The sequence below is a fragment of the Myxocyprinus asiaticus genome, chromosome 13 (assembly GCF_019703515.2).
Source record: "Myxocyprinus asiaticus isolate MX2 ecotype Aquarium Trade chromosome 13, UBuf_Myxa_2, whole genome shotgun sequence".
In the NCBI taxonomy this organism is placed as follows: domain Eukaryota; kingdom Metazoa; phylum Chordata; class Actinopteri; order Cypriniformes; family Catostomidae; genus Myxocyprinus; species Myxocyprinus asiaticus.
The window spans coordinates 9,516,302-9,537,338 of record NC_059356.1 but is presented as its reverse complement, the minus strand read 5'-3'; the positions used below and the strand labels follow the sequence as shown (position 1 = coordinate 9,537,338).

General features: G+C 39.2%; 1 protein-coding gene across 2 annotated transcripts in view; it reads left to right on the top strand.

The window, feature by feature from the left end:
• LOC127450790 (brain-specific angiogenesis inhibitor 1-associated protein 2-like protein 1) overlaps nucleotides 1-21,037 on the top strand; it is a 111,766-nt gene that overhangs the window by 82,243 nt on the left and 8,486 nt on the right. For both annotated transcript variants that reach the window (XM_051715148.1, XM_051715149.1), the window contains 2 exons: nucleotides 3,650-3,709; nucleotides 10,433-10,601. In XM_051715148.1, the coding sequence (XP_051571108.1) occupies nucleotides 3,650-3,709; nucleotides 10,433-10,601 (229 nt within the window). The remainder of the gene's footprint in view (nucleotides 1-3,649; nucleotides 3,710-10,432; nucleotides 10,602-21,037) is intronic.

The window sequence follows — 21,037 nt, the reverse complement described above, 5'->3', positions numbered from 1 at the left end:
ACTTTCAGGTGAAGTTGTTAGTCTATTCCAAACAGCCAGGCAGTCCAGCTCAAATGTACTGTACAGAAGTAGCCCTCATGTGTACACAGCTGTTGGTGCCATTCTCCAAACCAGCTGTGAAGAAGAGCGCTCAGTTCATTGAGGTGTCAATCAAACCAATGTGAAGCCCTCTTAAAGAGAGCAGACGGGCCGGCAGCTTATCTGAGATGCAAAACACCATCTCCCCAAGGGCCTGGGGACTTTCAGCTGGTGGAGGAGACGCAATTCTTGTGCATCGTCTTTCCATGTACACTCTTGAGGAATATTTCAAGATCTACTTATCATATTATGTTGCGTTTTGGCTCGTTTGAATCGGGATTGTCTGCTGTAAATTACGTTATGTCATTGTCTATGTTATATGTATGTTCCAGGAAGTAATAAGGAAAAACGTGACAAAAAGACACACCTGTTTATTATATTTACTAATACTCACTGCAGTTTGGCCTCTGAGTGAAACAAATTGGCTCTTTGCATTCTACTAAATGAGGCCTTTCCTCATATATAACACATGGCTATTTCATCTTTTTTATGGTTTTACCAACTCTGAATATAATTTATGTGATAACAAATTTGCAAATGATGAGCACGAAACAATTCTTATTTGTCAGCAAATTAAAAAGCATTATTTAAGAATTGGTAAGATCAGCAATATGCATTGAAAAGTCCAGGTTCTAAGCTTTAAAATGACACCCATTTTTTAAAGATCAAGCAAGTGCTTATTAATTTATTATATAAGTATTATTTTATTTTGTTTTCACTAGCCTGATTTAAGCTCAGTTTAAATAATCAATAAAAATATATTTTTAAAAAAAGTACAAAAACTGTTCTCATTACAAAAAAAAAGAAGTTGATAAAAAGATCTAATGCAGTATCTTGTGATAATATATGCAATATGAGAGATTTATAAACAATCTTAGTGGGCCAGTCATTTTAGACCAGGAACACAAAATGTGTTAGCACAAAATGAACACAACACAAGGGTTAAGAGTCAGTTTAATGGTGGGTGCTTTTACTCTTACTCAAGTACATTTTTAATGAAAAACTTTTACTCTCACTTTGTTACAAACGTTACTGTCACTACATTGCTGGTTTTAGTTTAATAAGTGTTAATAAACAACACCGGAATGTTACAGCTGCTCTCTGTCACTCAAGTCCATCATCACTGCAGCAGCAGCAAACACTCAAAACAAACTTCCTTCACAACACAGTGAAAAAGAATAGTTATGTTATGTGATGCCTTCAGTTAACACCAAAACAAGCCGCAATTTCAGCATGCAAAATTACAGATCCTAAGAAAACACGTTGCGGTAAGTTGTGGTGATGACGATGGGTTTGTTTGTTATGGTAATGGTCAGTTTCAGGAGGATTCTGTAACTACGGGCTCTGTCAGGGGAGTAGATTCCGTGGGGGATTGGGGGGAGGTAATCCCCCCAATAATCAAAACAAGCAAGTACAACCCCCCAATATTTATACCATGATCAGTGGAAACATGTAAATGCTATGTTAACATCAGCATTGTGTGTAATTGCCTTTTGTTCTTCTGATCGCGTGCATTATTAATGCAGTGCGAGCATACAGCATTATACATTATAAAGCATGCGTGCACAGTAACTCTGCGTTTGACAGGTGCGGTGCGGTTTTCTTAAGGACAACATAAAACAAGCTTTGTACTGAAATAAGCCTAAACTTGCCTCTAAACACAGAAAAGGTGCAGTTTAACTTTTCAGAGTACAAAACTAATGATCCAAATTATTTTGTCACCGTAAATACTGTAAGCCATTAAATTTACTGAAGTAAAAATCCATGCAGGTCTTCAGTAAATTGTGAAATAATGATAGTAGGTGTTTCGGTTCATAATAAAAATATATATATATATTTTTTACTGTAATAATTACTAGGAACATTTCCAAACTTTTCTTCTAATTATCAGACCTGACCAAATCTGTTAAGCATCCTTAAAGTGATCGTTCACCCATTAATGAATATTCTGTTATCATTAAGACTCGCTCTCGTTGTTCCAAACCTGTGAGTCTTCTTGGAACCCAAAAACAAGGTGTTAGGCAGAATGTTAGGGACTGACATCCTCAGGCACCATTCACTTTCAAAATAATAAAACAAAATGCAATGAAAGTGAATGGTGACTGAGGCTAAAATTCTGTCCAACATCTCCTTAATTGTGTTCATTGTGTTCAAGTCTTTTGGGTTTAGAACATGAATGATTGGGTGAATAAATGATAACAGAATTTTAATCTTTGAACTATCACTGTAACAGGGTATAAAGGATGACCTAGGCACATGATCACTGCATGCAAGTTAAAAATAATAATCAGATCTGCTTCTTGAGTAGTATTATTTTGATTGGATACTTTCTTACTCAAGTAATTATTAACATTATTTCTACTTGAGTAATTATTTTGTAAAAGTATTAAGACTTTTATTTGAGTGCAGTTTTTGGCTTCTCTACCCACCTCTGCTCACCCTTGAGTCATTCCAAACCCTTCTGTGAAACATAAAAGGAGATGTTTTACCCAGTGTTCATGCTGCTCTTTTCAGTACAATGAAACTAAGTGGGCACTGGGACTGGAAAGCTCCAAAAGTGACAAAAATGTTTCCATAAACATAGTCCATATGACTGTTCAGAAATTTTAATTGTTATTCACCATCAGTGGCGTCAAACGTCATCGGTTCTCTAGTGTTTTGTGACTGATTGTCGTTGATGCCAGTCCTGGTGAAACTTGCCTGACTGTAGCATACTTGAATATGCAGAAGTACGAATGAGATTTGAGAGCTATGGTGGAGGAGAATATATTTGGTGAATAATGGCTTACATATCGGTCTGATAATCACACAAGGCTACTGTATGGTTTCAGAAGGTTTTGTATGTAGCGAATGAGTCATATGGACTGCATTTTTGGAGCTGGACTAAAAGAGCAGCATGAGCATTCTTCAAAATATCTTTAAAATATATATTTTTTTAAAAGTTGGATTTGGGACAACATGAGGGTGAGTAAATGTTGACAGAATTTTCATTTTTGGATGAACTATTCCTTGCAGCTCGCTTATTTATTTATATGTTGGTGGTGTTCTGCTATGAAACAACATCAAACCCATCTGAATCCTATAGAGAAGATGCACAAAGTCAGACCTGTCACCTAGCAACCCGTTAATATGTGCCAAATTACATGCAAGCACCATTTGCACAGTTCAGACAGACTTGAGTGCTTCTATTATAGCAAACTTCTGACTAATCGACTGTTATTATTAGGAATACTTCTGCAAGATCAATTAAAAAGTCCTCTCATGTTCTTGAATAGCAAGCAGGAAATAGACTTAAAATCACTGTCTGCATATCCTTGTCACAGAATCACGGCTCTTTCACCAGCTCCTTAAGTCCTTTGATTTAAAGTAAACAGTTCAGCACACTAAAGCACAGATGAACAAATAACTGCTCTCTGCTTGGATTTCCATTCTGAGAACGCAATGCAACTCTGTTCAAATTGCTACCAAAGTGCTTCTCTCAGTGTTTTTTGCCAACTTTCAACAGACCTGTGTCCTGATAAAAGCATATTTTCCCTGTGTAATTGACTTGTCTGTCTGTGTATTTTCACAGGCGGGGCTGGTTTCCATCATCTTACTGTCGTGCATACACAGAGCCAGCAGTAAATAACAGGTAATCAGACAACACACACACTAACACAGTTCTTTGTTGTCCTGATTAGCTCTGATACTGATCACTGCATCTAGGAAACACAAGCTTCACAACAGTCAAGCCTTATTTTAGAACTGTTACAACCTTTTTCTTCTCAATGTCAAAGACTACATACATCCCAGTTAGATCATTTTTTTCTCTACAACACTGCTTGAAGTCAGGATATGTTTAATTATGCGTTATCTAATAATAGATTAAGGATTGATTAAAAGAAAGTTTAATATGTTTTAACCAATTGGTTTTTATAAATGGCTGATAACAATAATGATATCTATAGAGCAGGGTGGCAGATTTAATGCCTATATTATATACAATATAATACTATATAATATATAATTATATATACAGTGTAGTAAAATAAGATAATAAAATTGTATATATACAGTATATATACAGAGTGCGTGTGTGTGTGTGTGTGTGTGTATGTATGTATGTGTGTGTGTGTATATATATATATATATATATATATATATATATATATATGAGCCAAAACATTATGACCTCTCACAGGTGAATTGAATAACGTTGATCATCTCCTAACAAGGCCACATGTCAAGGTCTGGGTAGATTAGATGGTAAGCGAACAATCAGTTCTCATAGACAATGTGTTGAATGCAGGAGAAATAGGCAGGAGTAAAGACCTGAGCGACATAGACAAGGGACAAATTGTTATGGCCAGACAACTGGGTCAGAGCATCTCTGAAATGGCAAGGCTTTTGGGGTGCTTCCGGTCAGCAGTTGTCAGGGTGTTCGTCGCCCAAGGCTCATCGATGCACGAGGGCAACAAAGGCTATCCCGTCTGGTCTGAACCGAAAGAAGCTCCACTGTTGCACGAGTCACAGAAAATGTTATTGATGCTTACAGGAGGAATGTGTCACAACACACAGTGCATCACATCCTGCTGTGAATGGGACTGCGTAGCCACAGACCAGTCAGAGTGCCCATGATGACCCGTATACCATCAAAAGTGCCTACAATGGGCACGCGAGTGTCGGAACTGGACCTTACGCAGTAGAAGAAGTTCGCCTGGTCCGATGAGTCCCGTTTTCTTTTATATCATGTGGACGGCCATGTACGTGTGCACTGTTTATGTGGGGAAGTGATGGCACCGGGATGCACTATGGGAAAGCGACAAGCCATTGGAGGGAGTGTGATGCTGGTGTTGCCCTGGCCTCCGAATTACCCAGATCTCAATCTGATTGAGCATCTGTGGGATGTGCTGGACCAACAAGTCCGATCCACGGCGGCTCCACCTCGCCACTTAAAGGACTTGAAGGATCTGCTGCTAATGTCTTGGTGCCAGATACCACAGGATACCTTCAAGGGTCTTGTAGAGTCCATGCCTCGGAGGGTTGGCGCTGTTTTGGTGGCACGCGGAGGACCAACAGCATTAAAGGCAGGTGGTCAAAATGTTTTGGCTCATTAGTGTATATACAGCATATATACTGTATATACACCAATCAGCCACAACATTAAAACCTCCTGCCTAATATTGTGTATGTCCCCCTCACTTTTAAATGACTATCACAATTCCAGTGGGTCAGAAGTTTACATACACTAAGTTAACTGTGCCTTTAAGCAGCTTGGAAAATTCCAGAAAATTATGTCAAGCCTTTAGGCAATTAGCCAATTAGCTTCTGAGAGGCTAATTGGAGTCAATTGAAGGTGTACCTGTAGATGTATTGTATGGCCTACTTTCAAAATGTAGTGCGTCTTTCCTTGACATCATGGGAAAGTCAAAAGAAATCAGCCAAGACCTCAGGAAAAGAATAGTGGACCTCCACAAGTCTGGTTCATCCTTGGGAGCAATTTCCAAACACCTGAAGGTACCACGTTCTTCTGTACAAACAATAGTACGCAAGTATAAACACCATGGGACCACGCAGCCATCATACCGCTCAGGAAGGAGATGAATTCTGTCACCTAGAGATGAATGTAATTTGGTGTGAAAAGTGCAAATCTATCCCAGAACAACAGCAAAGGACCTTGTGAAGATGCTGGAGGAAACAGGTAGACAAGTATCTATATCCACAGTAAAACGAGTCCTATATCAACATAACCTGAAAGGTTGTTCAGCAAGGAAGAAGCCACTGCTCCAAAGCCACCATAAAAAAGCCAGACTACATTTTGCAAGTGCACATAGGGACAAAGATCTTACTTTCTGGAGAAATGTCCTCTGGTCTGATGAAACAAAAAATGAACTTTTTGGCCATAATGACCATTGTTATGTTTGGAGGAAAAAGGGTGAGGATGCAAGCCGAAGAACACCATCCCAACTGTGAAGCATGGAGGTGGCAGCATCATTTTGTGGGGGTGTTTTGCTGCAGGAGGGACAGGTGCACATCACAAAATAGATGGCATCATGAGGAAGGAAATTGAATATATGGATATATTGAAGCAACATCTCATGACATCAGCCAGGATGTTAAAACTCGGTCGCAAATGGGTCTTCCAAGTGGACAATGACCCCAAGCATACCTCCTAAGTTGTGGCAAAATGGCTTAAAGACAGCAAAGTCAAGGTATTGGAGTGGCCATCACTAAGCCTTGACCTCAATCTGATAGAAAATTTGTGGGCAGAAATGAAAAAGCGTGTGCGAGCAAGGAGGCCTACAAACCGGACTCAGTTACACCAGTTCTGTCTGGAGGAATGGGCCAAAATTCCAGCAACTTATTGTGAGAAGCTTGTAGAAGGCTACTCAAAAGGTTTGACCCAAGTTATACAATTTAAAGGCAATACTACCAAATACTAACAAAGTGTATGTAAACTTCTTACCCATTGGGAATGTGATGAAAGAAATAAAAGCTGAAATAAATCATTCTTTCCACTATTATTCTGACATTTCACATTTTTAAAATAGTGATCCTAGCTGACCTAAGACAGGGAATGTTTTCTACGATTAAATGTCAGGAATTGTGAAAAACTCAGGTTCGAATCCAGGGTGTGCTGAGTGACTCCAGTCAGGCTTCCTAAGCAACCAGTTGTCCCGGTTGCTAGGGTGGGTAGAGCCATGTTGGGTTAACCTCCTCGTGGTCACCATAATGTGGTTCTCGCTCTCGGTGGGGCACATGGTGAGTTGTGTGTGGATGCCACAGAGAATAGCGTGAGCCTCCACACACGCTACGTCTCCACGGTAATGCGCTCAAGCCATGTGATAAGGTGCGCGGATTGACTGTCTCAGATGCGGTGGCAACTGAGATCATCCTCTGCCACCCGGATTGAGGCGAGTCACTACGCCACCATGAGGACCTAAGAGCGCATTGGGAATTGTGCATACCAAATTGGATAGAAAAAATGGAGAGAAAAAAAAGGAATTGTGAAAAACGTAGTTTAAATGTATTTGGCTAAGGTGTATGTAAACTTCTGACTTCAACTGTGTGTGTGTATATATATATATATATATATATAACACACACACACACACACACACTACCAGTCAAAAGTTTTGAAACACTTATTCTTTATTATACATATATATATTTTTTCACATTTTTAGAATAATAGTAAAGTCATTAAAACTATGGAATAACATAAATGGAACTATGGGAATTATGTTGTGACTAAACAAAATCCAAAATAAATCAAAACTGTGTTATATTTTAGCATCTTCAAAGTAGTCACCTTTTGCCTAGAATTTGCAGACATGTACTCTTGACATTTTCTCAACCAACTTCTGAGGTATCACCCTGGGATGCTTTTTAAACAGTATTGAAGGAGTTCCCATCTATGTTGGGCACTTATTGGCTGCTTTTCATTATTATTTGGTCCAAGTCATCAATTTCAAAACTTTTTTTTTTATTAAATTTAAATTTATAATGAAATAAATTAATATGGTGGCACAATTATATTTTTGTCTACAAAACTAATTTCAAACATTTAAGCATACGCCTTCAGATCAAAAGATTTTTAAGATCATGAGAAACATTTCGGTCAAGTGTTTAAAAACTTTTGACCGGTAGTGTATATAAAGAAACGTCCCTTTTTCAGGACACTGTATTTTAAAGATAATTTTGTAAAAATCCAAATAACTTTACAGATCTTTATTGTAAAGGGTTTAAACAATGTTTTCCATGCTTGTTCAATGAACCATAAACAAATAATGAACATGCTCCTGTGGAACGGTTCTTAAGACACTAACAGCTTTCAGACGGAGGCAATTAAGGTCACAGTTATAAAAACTTAAGACACTAAAGAGACCTTTCTACTGACTCTGAAATACACCAAAAGAAAGATGCCCAGGGTCCCTGCTCATGAACGTGCCTTAGGCATGATGCATGGAGGCATGAGGACTGCAGATGTGGCCAGGGCAATAAATTGCAATGTCGGTACTGTGAGTCACCTAAGACAGCGTTACAGGGAGACAGGAAGAACAGCTGATCGTCCTTGCAGTGGCAGACCACATGTAACAACACCTGCACAGGATTAGTACATCCGAATATCACACCTGTGGGACAGGTACAGGATGGCAACAACAGCTGCCTGAGTTACACCAGGAACACACAGTCCCTCCATCAGTGCTCAGACTGTCATCAATAGGCTGAGAGAGGCTGGACTGAGGGCTTGTAGGCCTGTTGTAAGGCAGGTCCTTACCAGACATCACCGGCAACAACATCGCCTATGGGCCCATCCCACCTTCGCTGGACCAGACAGGACTGGCAAAAAGTGCTCTTCACTGACGAGTCGTGGTTTTGTCTCACCAGGGGTGATGGTCGGTCTCGCATTTATTGTCGAAGGAATGAGCATTACACCGAGGCCTGCACTCTGGAGTGGGATCGATTTGGAGGGGGAGGGTCCGTCATGGTCTGGGGCGGTGTGTCACAGCATCATCGGACTGAGCTTGTTGTCCTTGCAGGCAATCTCAATGCTGTACGTTACAGGGAAGACATCCTCCTCCCTCATGTGGTACCCTTCCTGCAGGCTAATCCTGACATGACCCTCCAGCATGACAATGCCACCAGCCATACTGCTCGTCCTGTGCGTAATTTCCTGCAAGACAGGAATGTCAGTGTTCTTTTTATGTTCATACAAATATTTACATGTTAAGTTTGCTGAAAATCAAAGTAGTTGAAAGTGAGAGGACGTTTCTTTTTTTACTGAGTTTATATAGATAGATAGATAGATATACACAAACAAATATTTTTTTTTACACAATATTGAAATTAATATTAAAATTTACTAAACAGTACAAGTATAAATAGTGCTATCAGCAGATTTAGAAACTGACACTTAATCAGCCAAGCTAAATATTGGTCTTTCACTTTCATCAGCACAGTTCGCATGAAAGTGCTTGGGAGCTTTTATCTGACTTGCATCTGGCATGGAAAAGTTGACTCCTTAAACAGACTTTGGCTCACAACACTAACACAGTGTTAGCATGCTGAGAGTGAAACACTGGAAATAGGATTTACCCAGACTGACCCAGCTATGCTGTTCTAGACTACTAATCTCATGCTGTACTCTTCATGCTGTGTGTGATGTCATTCAAAGATGTGCGTGTGGGCAAAAAAAAGATGCACCTACCTCAACAAATGTTTGAAATACACAAGAGTTTATTGCTTTTCCATGACATAATGTATTTAGTTTAGTTTGTGTGAATACTATACTGTATGTTGACTATAATATTCTGTAAATAAAAGTAATATCCTTGGATAATTCAATATTGTAAAAACTCTCAGAGCATGAATTTCAATGAATGTTTGCTATCTATAGTAATTTAGGTATATAATTGTCTAGCTTGATAACCATAAACTAACAAAAAAAAACAAGAAATAGAAAGCAATGTTTAATTTGACAATTACTTTTTTCAGTTATGTAATTTGGTGTCTAAAAAAGACACAAATAGACGAATTGTCTGGTTGAGACTACTGTAAGTACAGGTAAGACCATGTATGGCTCCTCACTACCATGGTTAGCTAAATATATGGCTAGTTAATAAATAATAATAATAATAATGCAAACGGTAATAAATTATAGTATTTCTGAAAAATGTAGTCGAAACACATTTAGCAACTGCAACTGCCACCGTTGTAATACAAATGAGGTCTAATAGATTAATAAATATCAAACTATAACAGTTTTGTCAAAATATTACAGTGCTGCTTTAAATGTCGGGGCTGTCTACTGTTGGAGAGGTTTGACTTCCTCCATAGCGATTTAACTATCTAACATGGCGAGAACTGGAAAATTCTCACTAGAAATAAATGTCACATCAGTTTTGTGGTCTGCTGTGCAATATCGAGGGACGCCCAGTTGTTGTGCACGTGCCAGAGATGCAGTAGATTAGAGCGGATCATTGGCGCGAGTTCCATTACACTCACGTGAAAACCAAGCTTCATGTTGCAGATGAGAATCCTTTAGTGCGAATAAAGCATGGAACGCAAGATTATCATTAAATTTGCCTCTGCCTTAAGTTTCACTTGGGAGGCTGGCGACAAATTTTCAAATGGAGAACCGTGGCATTATTCATTCCCTGATGTCCGCGACCCAGTCCGATTAGACTTGCGACCCACCAGTTGAGAAACATTGGTTTATAAGATTTTGCCTGACACAGCAGAACATTGGACTATTTCAAAACCTGTTGTTTGCAAGGGTAAATTGTTATAAAACGTTTGAAAATGCTTCTGCTGAATGGATGGAATCAGTATTTGCAATGTGAGTGTAACCTGACATGATTGTGTGTTGTAGTAATGTGGGAAACCCTCCGATGCGCAGTAAGAGTGTGGCCAACCTCATGCAGCAGGACACAGAGGATGACATGATGGTTCTGCCTCCAGCGGACTACAGCGACTCCCCCATCAGGAAAAACTCCAAGACCCTGTCAGACACGTACACCCCCTCCTCATATGAAAACTCTGTGAGTATTTTAAAATATCCCTCTCCTTCATGCACAATAAACAAACCAAAGTTGAAACCTGTTTGTATTGTATTTTTCATGCTGGGTCTGAGTCTGCTCAGATTATGGGTTGTTTTTCCTTGGATAGATCAGATTATCTTGACAGCTGTATGGCATAAAAGTGTCAGATGTCTGAATATAGATTCCAGATAATCAATGTGTAGATGTAGATGGACAAAATACATACATTTCAGCACAACATGGAGAGTCTCCACAACATGACCCAGTTCTTATCAAATTAAATGGGTGGCATCAATTGGGCGGCTAAATGCTCAAGAGGAACACCAACCCTTCCATATATAAATCTAGTTAATCCAGTACCGTAAGTATTAGAAACTAGATACGCTTTAAAAGGCTAAAGGTTTATGTAAAAGGTAGTGTCAGGGTAGGCTGTAGTAAATATATTTACCATATAAAAAAAAAAAAAAGAAAGTCCATGCAAAGTTGAACTCCCAAGTTGAACTCCCATATGTGTGTGACTAATGCCGTACCGTGACGTGGACAGTTACAGTCCATGTGACTTTGGTGGATGGGGATCAGGATCACTTTAAAGAGGATTGCCGGTGGAGCAATGCTAAATCCAAACTGATCCGACAGACAAGTGTCACCTCAACAGTATATAAAGAAAAATCAACCTTTCAAACCCACCTTAATCTTTCACCACCACCTTTAACTGTTTATTTTAGCTTGGTAGCTAAAAAGTATGCACCAGATTCAGCCTTATAAGACTTTGTCATTGTTGGTCAAATTATAATGTGGCCTGCTGATTACGTTATAGGTTGTGTGGTGTTTCTAACAGCACAAAACTGATGACTCGAGCTCTCAATATATCCAAAAACATCCTAGCCTTCCTCCTTTAGTTCATCAAGTCTTTTATTTACATGCTTGCAAAAACATGAGCCAAAACTGTGGGCAGTGACATACGCCTATCAATGCATGTAAATGACGGGATTTTGTTTATTCCCAGAGGAGCCTGTGCTCTGTTTCACCAACAGCGATTTCAGACACAGAGCAGAGCGTTATGTAATGCTTCTCAACAGGCAATGCAACACCATAACTACGTAATGTCACGGTCCTTGTCTCTTATATTATACCCATGCTAATTTTAGTGATAGGGCTAGTCTGATGAGATACTTGATCTCATTGCAAGCTCTCCTTTTAAGTTAATGAGCTCTAATGCCACTGAATGAAGCACTTGGCTATCTAGCATTAGCACAAAGCGTATGGGGCTGTACGGCGGGAACCCTGATTTGTGATATTTATGGGTAGCGGGTTTGAATGGCCAGTCACTGAAAGAGGATACTCCTCTCCTGGCTGGGCGTGGTGAAATATTAATTGCTCACCAAATCCTCTGGCAAGCCCCAACCACACACACATCCAGGCCATGGCTCATCCTTTCTGATAGAGTTCCACACAGACTTCAACCTGAAACCCGTGACTGGCTACAGACTGATGGTACTGGGGTCAGTTTGAGAAAATCTACCCAATCATTTACCCTGTATGGTGTCATGTAATATTCTGTCCCCCCTCAGAATACTAAAAACAAAACAGATACTGTTGGCTGCAAGAACGTTTAATGGGTACTCTCTTCGGTGCCAGATAGAAATCCTACAGAATCGCTTTATGATGTAGGTCATCTTGACTAAAATAGATAGGTTACCACGGTCATGGAAAACCTGGAGATGTCGGGGAATTTTATAATTGTTTTACAAGCCTGGAAATGTCATGGAAATTAATAAAATCTCAAAAGTCATGGAAAAATGATGGAAAATTCTATAGTAAATGGCTAAATATTGCTCTTTTGTAGAGTAAAACTTGATTGCAAAGCTATACTGATGTCTTATTTGTCAGTAAATAGTTCTTTGAATTCTGCGCTTTTCAATGAATTAGTTTAAATGGTTCACTAATCACTGATTTTTTTTTTTTTAATAAAAGTGATTCATTAGCAAATTGGTCAATCAAAATGATTAAAAAAAATTCTCCAGTAATCACAAAAGTCATGGAAATTCATTAGTTAAGTCATTTTTATTTGTATAGCACTTCGTTTCAAAGCAGCTTTACAGAAAATCATGCATTAACAGAAAATGAAACTGTAATATCTATAAAGTCTTAGAGTCACCATTATGTAGTTTGATTAAATATGATTGTATATTGTGTATAAAAAATAAACAGTTAAATCATAATTGTATTTATAACCCCAGTGAGCAAGCCGAAGGCGACTGTGGCAAGGAACACAAAACTCCATAAGATGTTGGTTAATGGAGAAAAATAACCTTGGGAGAAACCAGGCTCACTGTGGGGGCCAGTTCCCCTCTGGATAACCAGCATGAATATAATGCCAATATTAGTTATTTGTGTGCAGTGCAGGTCATGGTTTAAGATTAGTAAAAGTGTTAAGGTCCAGTGTTTAAAAAAAAGGTTTTTTTATGAACTGTAATATGAATGACTAATATCTTTGAAGTTCATCCTGGATTAACTGCAGAAGTTCACATAGATGCATTGTCCTTTGTTAGTTGGCTGATGAAAGCTTTTGTTGGCAATTAAACGATAGTCGATGTATTCCATTTCAAGAGTGTAGTCCATCAATAAACAAAGGTGATGCAGGCAGAGATCAATGAGGTGCATTGCAGTTCAACCGGCAGGTCATTTCGGTGAGGTTTGGTGGAGTCCATCCTAAATCCAAGGTTCAGGCAGTGGCATATGAAGTATCCGATGTCTTACAGTTGGAGTTGGGATCAGTTCATCCTCTGAAGTCCATCGTAAAAGACTTAAGTGATGTCTGGCTGGCACCAGCTGCATTTAGTCATCATCACTCAGAGACACACAGCAGTTGAGTCTGACAGTAAGCAGGAACGGAGCTGGAACCTCGGGATTTATATCCTGGAGACATGGAAACAAATAGAATAATATTAGCGTAGATGTCTTTCAATTTTATAGTTATAGTTATAGATCATGAGTCAAAGATCATTAGTCAAAAAAGGGTGGAAACCATGATATATGATAATTGATGTTGTGTTTTTTTTTTTTTTTATTATTATTATTTAATTTATGTCATTTCTAAATTTAACGTCACATATAAACAGGAAAGATTAGCACTTAAATTGCATACCATACTGCTAGTTAGCCAATTAGTCTGCTAGCCCTTCTTTCTGCTAACTGATTAGTCAACTAGCTAAGTTATGACACTATCATTATTTTTTTGTCTATTATATGTAGCTACCACTACTGTAATTAACATTTCTCATTTATTTTACTCAGCTCATAAGCTAACATTTAGCCTTCTAGCTACGACTACTATAATTAACTTTTCTCATTTCTTTTACTCAGTTAGCTCATAAGCTAACATTTAGCCTTCTAGCTACCACTATTATAATTCAAATTTCAAATTTATTTTACTCAGTTAGCTCATAAGCTAACATTTAGCCTGCTAGCATAGCATGACGTTAGCCATGTACCATACTGTTAGCCTAATCGCCTTCTAGCTTAGCTTACCACTAACTAATTAGCCTGCTAGCCTAGCATATACCATACACAAGTTACTAAACTGTCATTATTGTTTGTATTATGTATTACTTGTTGAATATTACTAAGATTAGCTGATTAGTCTGCAAGCTTATTTTACCGTTAACTGATTATTCTGCTAGCCTAGCATATACCTTATGCAAGTTATTACAAATCATAATTTTTGTATTATTTGTTGCCACCACTAATTAACATTTCTTGTTTCTTTTTCGCATCTAGCTTACAAACTAAAGGTTAGCCTACTAGCATTGCATGCCTACTGTTTGCCGATTAGCCTGCTATCTTAGCTTACTGCTAACTAATTAGCCTGTGAGCATAGCATTTACATTATACAAGTTACTACAATACTATTTTTTTATTATTATTTATATTTGTTGATACCACTACAGTAATTAACATTGCTTGTTTCTATTTCTCAATTTGCTTGCAAGCTAACGGTTAGCCTACTAGCAAAGCTTACCACTAATTGATTAGCCTGCTTGCCTGCAAATACCCTATGCAAGGTAGCACACCCTCATTATGAATTATTTATTATTTGTTGCTACCAATACTATAATTAACATTTCTAGTTTCTTTTCTCAGCTCACAAGCTAACAGTTAGCCTGCTAGCTTATCTTACCTCCAAATGATTAGCCTAGCAAATACCATACACAAGTTACTACACTATCTTTATTTTTGTACTATTTATTATTTGTTGCTACCACTACTACAAAAGGATAATTGGAAAGGTTATTTTGATTAGATATCGCAATAAATCAGTATTTTTGAACATGCACTTCAAGCGGCTACTTCTTGGGGTCCAAGGGGGATAGGATTGTGCAGAGGGGATAAATCTGGCATGACACTGGCTCTAGCGACTCTAGGTGAATTGTGCCCAACCAGTCGATCGCAGACTGTTTCCCAGTCGATCGCGAGAGTAAACTGCACTCTGGTTTACCCTCTCTCTCTTCACCATTCCCACATCTCAGACCTCAAATACTTAAAATGTTAACCCTTAAAAATTACAGCGACGAATTCAGGAGCTAAATTCGAAATCGCATACTAACTTACTACTCATACTATTTCATATAAATATATGGCAGAAATAGCAATAGTAGTATGCTAGTACGCTAATCCAAATTCCGCCAGGGTTTTAGCTGTGCATGCTGGGTATGGTTTGTTGCTATGGTTTTAGCTAGGCACATTACATTATTAGTAGGGACTCGCTATTAGTGAGGTTGAGAGAGCTGTGACTTCAGCAAAGTAAAAAGCATTTATGGCAGAAGCCAAAAAATCGAAAACATATTTTCATTCAGACTGGCAGGAGGATTATTGTTTTGTTTATTCAAATTTGGGGGGCAGTGGTAGCTCAGCGGTTAAGGCTCTGGGTTACTGATCAGAAGGTCAGGGGTTCAAGCCCCAGCACTGCCAAGATGCCACTGTTGGGCCCTTGAGCAAGGCCCTTGACCCTATCTGTTCCAGGGGCGCCATATCATGGCTGACCCTGCACTCTGACCCCAGCCTAGCTGGGATATGTGAAAAAAAAAAAAGAATTTCACTGTATATGTGCAAATGTATAATGTGTGATAAATAAAATTATTAATTATAATTATAAGTCCATCTGTCTTATTTGCAATGCAAGCGTGGCCTTACCGAAGAAGGGCAATTTGGAGCGGCATTTCAAGACTGTGCACAAAAGCTACGATGCAGATTTCCCGGCTAAATTAGCTCAACGCACCCGAAAAGTCCGGGAATTGAAGGGGCAGTTAGCAGCACAGCAGTCTATTTTTACCAGGCCAAACACCAAGGATAAGGCTGCAACTATTGTATCTTATCGCGTCAGTCACGTTCTTGCAAAACACAAGAAGTCTTTCAGGGACGGTGAAGTTGTGAAAGAAGCGTTCGTCGAGGCTGCAGATGCACTATTTATTGACTTTAAGAATAAAAGTGATATCATAGTTGCCATTAAGGACATGCAATTATCCCGTGGCACTGTTACACGGCGATGCGAGGGAATGGCAGAGGATGTCGAGGAGCAGCTGAGGAAGGATATTGAAGGGTGTGAATGTTTTTCTCTTCAATTTGACGAGTCGACTGATGTCATGGATGTGGCTCAGTTATGTGTTTTCATCAGAATGGTTTTTGGAGACATGGGTGCAAAAGAAGAGCTACTCACCATTTTGCTATTGAAAGGACACACTAGAGGCGAAGATATTTTCCAAGCTTTCATGGAATTTGTCAAAACCCAATTGCCCCTCTTCAAACTCATCTCTACCACAACTGATGGTGCTCCAGCAATGGTGGGCCGTACTAGCGGGTTCATTGCATTGTGCAAACAGAGTGAATATTTCCCGGACTTCCTTAATTACCACTGTATAATCTACCAGCAGGCATTGTGTGGTAAGATTTTAAACATGAAAGTGATGGATGTTGCAATGAAGATTGTGTGTTCCGTTCGGGCCAGGAGTCTACAGAGAAGGTTATTCCGTGCTCATTTGGAGGAGACAGGTGCAGAACACACAGACCTGTTGCTGCACATGGATGTTAGATGGCTGAGTAGAGGAAAATTTTTAGCGAGATTCTCAGTGTTGTTGCCTGAAATCAAAGATTTTCTGAAGCTTTCAAAACATGTAGAATATGCCCAGCTAGAGGACTACCAGTGGCTATTGGATTTAGCATTCCTGACCGATCTCACTGACCTGTGGAATGATTTTAATTTAGAGCTGTGGGGTAAAGATAAACATGTAATCAACGTGATAATTTCAGTGAACACATTTAAAAGCAAGCTACAACTGCTGTCAAGTATGCTGCAACACAATGACCTGCGGAACTTTCCTCACATGCAGGCAGAACTTCAGAGTCAGGGCAAAGACTTTGTGCAGCTTGACAATGCACGTTATGAGGAGCAAGTTCAGAGCATCTTGTTCGAATTTGAGAGGCGTTTTACAGACTTTTCATCCATCAAGCCTGTTGCCAGCTATCTGTGTTTTCCATTTGGCCCAAGTATTGATGTGGATTGTATTGCCTCCAAAATCGTATCAATGTTCCACTTGGATAGCTCTGCTGTTGAGAATGAGATTCTCACACTGCAAAATGACATTGAGATCAAATCCAGGGCAACACCTGGCATGAATGGAGAGTTCTGGAACTTACTGCCTGAACAAAAGTATCACAACCTCAGAAGATGTGCTTTCAACTTGACAGCACTTTTCGGATCAACCTATTTGTGTGAGTGTGCTTTCTCTCACATGAAAATCATCAAGTCGAAGTACAGATCTACAATGACTGATGACCACTTTGTGGCCTGCTTAAGGCTTGCGACCAGCTCCTACTGCCCTGACTATGAGAAACTAGCTGCGTCCTCCCAGTGCCAGAGGTCCTACTAAGGTAGAGAAATAACTTTATTGTCACTTTTCTAACTAGAACTAGGCTATGTTTTATTATATCTGGATTAGGCCTACTTTTCTGTTTGTTTTGTGCATATTAAATATGTAGATACGCTATGAGTAGCGACTGTGGCTTTCTGTTTGGACTGGTAGATCTCGGCACACTGACAAATTTAAAAGTAGATCTTGGTTCAAAAAAGGTTAGGCCCCCCTGCTCTAGGTCAAGTCATGACATACATGCCCTTGTTTTTGTGTACACTATTTAAGTTTTCGAGCTAGATCTGTAAGCGTGCTTACAAATCGGAACCTGTCCTCCCCACTGAGAGTTGGCTCGTCACTGTGGCGTACAAGGGACTTGTGCCATGCAAGTACTCAAGCAAATCTTTGCTCTCTGCAGTGAAAAGCCATGGAAGGCCAGGTGGTAAACATGGACACTCTCCATAAAAACTCACTGTATTAGAAGCCATCAAGCAGGATGGGTGATTGTCCTGTTCAGTAGAGACAGAGGCCGTATTTTTTCACAAACAACATGTTTGGACGGGTGGGGGAGGATGAGTCTTGAATGCTGGCAATTGAAGGCATTGTGTGAAAAATGCTCCCTACCTGGTTTTCTGTTAGCACAAAAGAGAAAAAGTAAACAGCAGAAAAAGAAGGCAAATAGACAACTGATAGTTTTGAATCTGAAAAGAATGCAAAGAGTGATCATGTAACAATGAAATATAGTAGTGATGCTGTCTTCATCCAGTTTACCTGTTCCGTCATTTTGAGTCACATTGACCCCGAAACACATTTTGAGTTTTATGCACTGAAGTACAAAATGAAGTCTCAGCCAACAGGTAAATTATAATATCTCATCAACAATAAGTATATTAAAAAGGCAGAGACTTTACTTTTTACTTCAGTGCATAAAACTTAAAATGTGTTTCAGTGTCAAAGTGACTCAAAATGATGGAGCAGGTGACAGTGAAGATATATGCCGTGTTAGGGATATGCAGTTACATTGTGGGTAAAATTGTGGTTTAGGTTAGGGAACCTCACTTTCCATTTACACAAAATGTTAACATCTAACCAGATAGTTGTGACAATTATAGCAGTGTTGATGTCATAGACAAGCTCTTTCTGGTGTGTGGAGTAAATATGCACAGCTGAACAACAACAGTGGACTGATTTGATGTCAGATGGCACTAACTGAACTAAGAGTCATCCCTGTCCTGTGTACAGTATTTGCCGCAGTATACAGCTGCCCTCTGGTGGAGAGACAGAATTAGTGCTGATTTCAGTCCTACACTCATTGACGGCATTTGCTACAGCAAGCATCACTATTACTATTGCTCATACTTAAGGTTAGGAACCATAAGTTTGAGTCTAAGAATTAAACATTCTGCATAAATCATCCCACACTGTGCCTGGGTTCCTATATGTTGCCATGGAAACGTGCATAGTAGTTTGACACCTGAGGGGAAAATTATGAGCGATGGTCTGACCATTTTGTATGTGATCGGATCGAGTGAAAAAAAAAACCTCAACCATAATGTTATCTCCTTGTAAAGCTGCGTTCACACTGCCAGCTACTTTGTCGCTGCATGTCGCCAGTGGCTGGCGGTTAGGTCGCTAGTGGTGTGTATGGAGAGTCTAAACAGCACTGTTTCTTTACAATTAATATTATTATTAAAATATTAGTAAGGTTATTAATATGGTACGTTTATTCACTATATCTGATCATTTATATGGTTTTGTTTGCTGTCATACATGTAACACATTTTCAAAACAAATTTTTTAATAGTTCATTTTACAGGCTATTTGATGATTTAAACCTACTTGGAATCCCCACGATCTCAGATACACCTTTCCACGCATAATTTTTCTTAAATATGTCCCTGTACGTGGGCAGAGACATATCATATAACACTGGTAAATTGCTAACAGCAAGGATTAGCCTTTCCTCCTCTTTCCGTCACTGCAGGAGCTGAGAGAGAGAAGGATCACGTGAGCTCTACCGTCTTCTCTCGTATTGGCTGTCGCTCCCGAAAGTCACTGTTCATTTGCATAAAGTTAAACATTTCTCAACTTTGTCACATCCGACACACCGACATCCAGTCGCCAACGGTCGCCGTCGCTCGTGTCGCCGGAAGTCGCCAGCTCTCATTGATAATGAATGAGATGAGGTTGTTTTGTCGCTGCGTGTCGCTGGCAGTATTTCGGGTGCATCAAAATAATCCACACAACTCCAGTCGACAAATAAAGTTCTTCTGAATGCAACCGGTTGATTATTTTGAGAAACAAAACAATACTTATATACTTTTTAACTACAAATGTTCGCTTCCGTACATCTCTGTGATGTGCGCTCATGAGAGGGATGACGTAAGCTCGTTGGTGTACGGAAGCAAACATTTGTAGTTAAAAACTATATAAGTATTGTTTTGTTTCTCAAAATAATCAACCGTTTGGGTTCAGAAGACCTTTGTCGACTGGAGTCGTGTGGATTATTTTGATGCACCCTAAATATGCATTTTGGACCGTAAAAAAATGGAGGACATTCACTTGCATTGTTTAGAGGAGGAGGCCTGAAATGAAATCCTAAAAGTCTTAAATTCTGTTTTGATGAAGAAAGAAACTCAGATACATCTTGGATGGCCTGAGGGTGAGTAAATTATCAGCAAATTTACATTTTTGGGTGAACTATTCCTTAAAGTGCCTAAAACTTTTGCACAGTACTGTAAAATACGGGATCGTCCTGTATTTAAAGATGAAATGATGCGTCCCATTTTGAATCAATACGGGATGCGATTTGTCCCAGGTGGTCAGATGGCGTCACAGCGTAATTGTTCCAGAACGTTAATTTAACATTGATATTTGTTGGAATTTGGGGGAATAGAATAGAATTTTATACTGTGTGTGTGTATATATATATATATATATATATATATATATATACAGTATGTTTTCATAAGATTGTAAACATACTGTATACTTTAGCCCGACCGATATGGGATTTTTGAGACCGATACCGATATTAGAGAGGGAAAATTCACCAGTTACCAATATGGTGGCCGATATATGTAATTTTTGAGCTGGAATGAAAACAGCTATGTGAACTTTCCTATGTGGATTTTTGTCGACTGGAGTCGTGTGGATTATTTTGATGCACCCTAAAAAGTATGCATCATGATGGCGCCTCGATGTGGAGCGCTTCTATTGTTTTGTTGTTTTTGTTTGTTTGTCCTGTGTTTAGTAATCTTTTTCCAGTCAGTTTTACCAGAGACGAACTGCTGAACATTCGACAACATATACCAGTCAATCTTTTCCCGGAGTTTGAATATTCAGACGTTTTGTTTGACATTTTAGTCGGAGGCACGGCTGTGCAGTTTAAACGCGCTATGAGATGCAGGCGAGGGAGACGAGCAGGCACGCTGGTCAAGCTCTGTCAGCGGGGCTTTCGAACAACACTGCCGAGCATTCATCTTGCAAATCTCTGCTCTCTTCCTAACAAAACGGACAAACTACATCTCC